Genomic DNA, 6000 nt, shown 5'->3' on the forward strand with positions numbered 1-6000 from the left:
CAATTTAATCCAATCATACAAATTCCAAGTCAAGTACACACATTCCAATTAAACCTAGTTATCAAACAATGCAGTCAAATTTATTTATCGAGTTTATTATTCAAATTGGTTACAAAGCTTTCTATCTAAGAAAACCCAGCAGACTACATTGAGTCAGTGACTTTCAGCAATCTGTTCAGGGTGTGCCCTACTTTTTGTTTGTTGGTAGCTAAGAAAGGCTTCCTAAGCCAACAGCCTTACAAGACTAAATATTATGTAGCAGAAGAAAATGAAAGCAAATGAAAGCAATCATAAAACATTATTTAATTGTCAATTCAATAAAAGCATAATTTACATGCTAGTGTCATAATTCAAAACACAAGTAAGAGAAACCAGAAAATCCCTTCCCAGTGTTTCTAATCAAACTTATAATCATTGGAACAACGTGTGGTTGTATTTATAGAACTACAGTATTCTTCTTTAAACCTGTCAACACACAAAAAAAAAATGCTTCAGCACTGCTAGAAATCATGAGGCATTTATGATTTGGGGGGATTTGGAGGAAAACCTTAATGATGTGACGATGCAGATAAATATTTTATTTTTACTATTATTTACTCAAGTCAAAGTCAATTCGCAAATATTTTCTAATATAACCAAGTGAAGTCTCAAGTCATCAAATCTGTGACTCGAGTCTGACTCGAGTCAAGTCATCAAGTCGAACTCTACACCTCTGATTGGCTCTATATACAGTCATGTTTATTGTTTTAAGGTGCTTCCTCTTTCAGTTCCATAATTTTACATATTTTTGTACAGATGTATGGTTTTGAGTTTGTTCCCAAATTTTTACTTAAACTATGTTAAACAAATAAGGACATGGTGCAGCATTGTGTATGGTTCTGTGCACTTGAAACAAGTCTTAAAACACTTTAACACCAAGTAAAATCTAAATTGTTTTAAATGCTAAAATCCTACTACAGACATAGGGTGTTGTTTTTTTAAACATGTTTTTAGATCAAATAAAGGTGACCTAACAATAGGTAAAACCTATTTCTAGGTTTAAGATTTCTTGACATACAACATTAAGAAAGAGTTTGAGTCACCTAGAAAGTATGTGAATACTGCATGGCTGTGGAATCAGATAAGGTAAAAACTCATTCTTTGCTTGTTATAATTTGTGACGCAATTTAATCTGTGTTTCGGTCATTGGGAGCCCTGAGGAACGTAAATTCACTAACATACCACACCTCTAACCAGTTGTTTCACCCTTTTCATTGTCTTTTGTAATAGCTCCTCCCTTCCTCTAAAACTTAAATAGTGACAGAGATAACAGGTGTCACAGATATACCTGGGCATCACAGAACATCAGAAACAGTCCACCTGCGAGTCATACCTGGAGATTTAACATAACATACACGAGATATTCTATCTAAGGAACTATCTTTTGCATTAAGAACAAAATCTACAGGTAAGTACATGCAAAATCACTGTCCATTTCAAAATTATTTTCATGATGTAACTCTAATATTATACAAAAAAATGACTATTTATGAAGAGTTGTTCTTGTTAGATGTTTATAATTATTAAAGGAAGTTCATTTTACAACTAATTTGAAGTTCTGTAGATATATGAAATAGTAAAAATTCAACGTTTAGTATTTGTGTATTTTCTACAATACACATAGATGTTATTTCTTTATGGTGGGAATATATTTTAGACTTATTTTGTTGTTGTAAAAAAATATATATTTTAATGTAATCCTTTGAAGTTATTAATGTAAATATTGAATTTACTGTATTAAATATTGTATCAAATTGGGTTAAAGCTAGCATTTTATTACCATAACAAAATATTTAAGGCATGACCCTCGTATCTAATTACAGGGATTTTTGTAAAGTCATTCCATCAAAATATTCATCTATAATGAGAATAATATTAACTTATTTTAAATATTTGTTTTAAGATCTAGCAAAGGTAAATAACCTTTTGGAGATCTTCTTGTCTCACATCTAACTGAAGCTAAATTTCCTATTGTATCACTTAACTAACTTATCTTACTCTTTTCTGAAGGCATGGATAAAGGACTGATACTCAGTGTTCTGTTGGTGCTGCTATCCTTGGAATTCATGGCTCACAGTACTGCAGCTGCAACCAACAATACAACAGCTTCTACCAACATGACATTGAATGAGACAGTAACTAACAATGCAACCATAACGACTGCATCTATCAACGCAAGCACTGTGGCACCAGCTAACAGCACAACCATGGTGACAACTGTTAGCAATGTAACAGCATCAGCTAATACCAGCACTGCCACAACTACAGCAGCATCAGAAAACATCCCTGGAGTTGAAGTAAGGCATAGTAAAAAACTGGCTAACAGAATGGGAAGAGAAAATGAGAAAATTAAAAATTATGACTTATTACTTTTTGAAGTGTAATATTTATATCAACATCTGTCTTCACCCTTGCAGGCAAATATTTCTCGGCAAGGATGTCGTTCCACAAAGCTCTGTGCAGCTGAACCCACGGAGTGCAATCCTGCTGCTGGAGACAGTTGCTATTTTCTTTCTGTCAAGCAAAAAATCAACCAAACATTCGACTTTGAGCTCTCAGGGCAGGCAGCAGGCTACATTGCTGCTGGTCTCTCAACTGCTGCAAATCAGGTATTTCATGTTTTCATGGTTTTAGATGAAAGTATCTTGAAATCCAAACCAGATCAATTAGTATAGTTTGAGTTTGAAGAGATATTTGAAAAATGAAATCATGTTATATTCTTCAACAGGCTGGCAATCACAGAGCCTACATCTGTGCGAACAACAACGGTGGTGTCAAATTCTTCACTGCCACCCTCAATAATTTTGTGCTAAATTTCACAGAGGTGAGCTAGGCTTTCACTTAATTAGTAGGTTTGGGGATATATTTATAAATTTTGTAGTTTTGCATGGGGATCATGGATTTATTTTCAGTTAATTAAAATGCTTTTCTCTTCAGTCGTTGAACTCAAGCAATCAGCGGGGCACAGTCAACGGAGGCAAAATCCATTGTACATTTACAGCTGTACTACCAGACACAACGACCCGAGCAGCGGCTTTCGCCATGTCAATTTTAACCGGGTCTTTAGATGCCAGTGAGCATTCACTTTAAGCACTTGCAAAATTCAACTGTCACCCAGATTTAGAGATTATTCGGCTAAGCCATTGGTATTACAGTTAGAAATCTTTTTGTGTTTTTGCATCTTCTCTCAGATGGGAAACCGGGAAAACCAGACTTCAGACTACTGACAGCTCTCGTGAACCTCTCGGACCCTACTGTCAACATCACAAATTTGTTGAACAGCAACACCACTTCCTCTGCTTTTCCAGTCACACCCACACATGGTTCATTCTTGCCAGGTAAGTTTCTGAAAACCAAGCCTGTAGAAAATAGGGATGTGCCCTTGTGAATGACAGATGAATACCAGTTAAAATACCTGAAGTAGGGTCATGTGTGCTTCTATCAGGACTACAATTTGATACAGAATTTTTCAAAAACATTTTGTTTAGATTATTAATTTTAACTTTAAGCTTAATCTGGTTAGAAACTATATTGATGTTTGGGAGTAGCCCAGCCAGAGTCCAGACTTAAATCTGGTAAACATGGAAGGAGGTTAAGATTAGGATAAGACTTTCCAACCTCAAATACTTGAAGCTCATTATCAAGTATAAATTGTAAAAACAATAATGAAAACATACAAAATGCTGCTCAGCAGTGATAAGAAGAGTTTGTTTGCTGCAATGTTAATAAGGATGTTATTTTGACCATAGGGGGTCAGACTATCTAATTGGAGGTGTGGTGTCCTAATGTTTTCCCAGGGAGAAGTTTTTGATTAGATCTTTTTTAAAGAGTATAGCATGGTTACTTTTTTATCTTTACATGTAGATATAAAACACTTTCCATTCCAGAGATAAAAAAGTTTAGACATCAATATTAATACGGTGTCCTAACGTTTTCACGATTCTATATACGCAAGAAGAAATATGTTCCCAAAGATATGTGCAGCATTCAATTTCTATTGGTTGTTCTTTGAATCTACCAGTTCTTGATAAAAACCAAAAAAATCTCAACCAAGCATTTAATTTGCTTTTGTTTTTGTCTTCTCCGCTATAGCTCTGCTGGTCACCGTGTGCATGCTGGCTTTCACAGCAATGTGAAGCAACTGACCTTCACCATGCTTGAATAAAGGCATAACTTCCTTATTGATGTCCATCGCTTCCTAAATACAGATCACTAATGTCTAACATGGAGTTTAACATGCACAGTTCTTCTTGTTTTGGTAGGATTCATTTCATGCAAACTCGCCATTATCTAAAGTAAAAAGGTAAAAACTGTTCACATCTCTGTACCACAGCTTATTGACAAATTTGCAACTATTTGTGATTCTGAAACTAAAAGAGGAATGATGTCAAATCCATCATTGTTGTTGTTCTATGATTATTTACCAACAAAACTACCGGAATTTTGACCTGTGGTATAAATTGAATGTAAAATGTGTTCTACTGGAATATAAATTATAAAGGAACTTACTTTTTCAAGAGTTACAAACCAACTTGGATTGGTTCTCACCAGCATATGTCAGTGTATGTTACAGCATTTAGGTTTCAAGGTCTGGTTATTTTTGAAGCCTGTTTTACTGTGTATGTTAAAATCTTCTTTTCTTATTTCGTCTTCTTTTATAAAGTTTTTATTCTTTGTTGCAATGTTAGTGTTAATTATTTAGCAGTACCTACGTTATGAAGCCTTTACTGGCTGATGTGTGCACATGCAAGTGGGATGAAATGATGCTTGAAATGGTAGCAAATATTGGTGAAGGTACTTTAAACATTTGCACAAATTAATAAATATTTTAGTATATTTTTTATAATAAACTTTATGTCAATTTATTTGCACAATTGTTAAATAAAGATGTGTTATGAAGGAGTCGGTTGGTCCAGTCTTTTTATTTAATTTTTAGCTAAACTCAAAAATGCCATCTAAAAACCCTTTAGAGGGCCGAGGAATCAGAGAGAACTCTCAGCAAGGGAAATTGATAAGGTGTGTTGTCACAGGTGCTGGGTTGATGCACATTATCCTGTAATCCTGAACTGAGTCCTGAACTGTCACCACTGGCCAGACGTAGCCAATTTTTTTTCAAGTGTTATGAATTGAATTGAATAACGGGACTGTTAAAGGGAAAAAGCCAAAGTAAAGGCAAACAGCAGAACAGGCAGAAGCAACCAGTGCTGGTTGAAAGGAATATATATATGTTACACTGAGAGGCGTCGGTGTGGAATTGAAAACATTACTCTGGCTTTGCAGTACAGCAAACCAAGCTGATTTTGTTTAATTTTCAGGCCATCACAACTCTTCTCAAAATGGCAGTCCTTCAGTCAGTCCCTTGCTACATTCAGCAGTCATCTTATATACATTCCAGACCCCACCCTATTTCAAAACAGCCAATCATCTCAGTCTTCCAGAGTGGGAAAAGAAACAAAGAAGTTAATTTTCACATAGATATTGAAGACATTAACAATTCTTTATCAGTAATAAAACATTTAGCAAACTTGGTATGTGTACAGATACATATTTTAAGGGTCAAATCATTTTTTAAATTACTTTGACTTTCTACACAATTTCAACCAATGAAACTCCTGCTCTCATCAGCTCACTTCCTATATAAGAGGTGGGTTTGAGGCGGGCCTCCTCTTTAGCTGAACGTCGGATGGCTGCCACAGAAGACACACCCATATGGTAAACAAACAATTCAACAGTATATGAATATATAGTGCTTGCAATTAATCCCAAACTGGAACAAATGTAAAGAGGTTAAAGAAGAACTTAGTGCTTCTTAACAATATATATATATATATATATATATATATATATATATATATATATATATATATATATATATATATATATATATATATATATATATATAGTGCCTTACGAAAATATTCGGCTCCCTTGAACTTTTCAACCTCTTGCCACATTTCAGGC

At 34.6% G+C, this 6000-nt stretch overlaps 1 protein-coding gene across 1 annotated transcript; it reads left to right on the top strand.

Annotated features, from left to right (window-relative positions):
* The first annotated feature begins 1315 nt into the window (after window positions 1-1315).
* On the top strand, window positions 1316-4941 carry LOC124880854 (putative ferric-chelate reductase 1). Its single transcript, XM_047386235.1, has 7 exons — window positions 1316-1447; window positions 2050-2336; window positions 2457-2648; window positions 2768-2863; window positions 2977-3112; window positions 3231-3377; window positions 4132-4941. Exons 2-7 carry the CDS (start codon window positions 2052-2054, stop codon window positions 4173-4175), a joined length of 900 nt encoding a protein of 299 aa, XP_047242191.1. The 5' UTR covers window positions 1316-1447; window positions 2050-2051; the 3' UTR covers window positions 4176-4941.
* Window positions 4942-6000: the final 1059 nt, after the last annotated feature.

This window comes from Girardinichthys multiradiatus, chromosome 14, assembly GCF_021462225.1.
Source record: "Girardinichthys multiradiatus isolate DD_20200921_A chromosome 14, DD_fGirMul_XY1, whole genome shotgun sequence".
In the NCBI taxonomy this organism is placed as follows: domain Eukaryota; kingdom Metazoa; phylum Chordata; class Actinopteri; order Cyprinodontiformes; family Goodeidae; genus Girardinichthys; species Girardinichthys multiradiatus.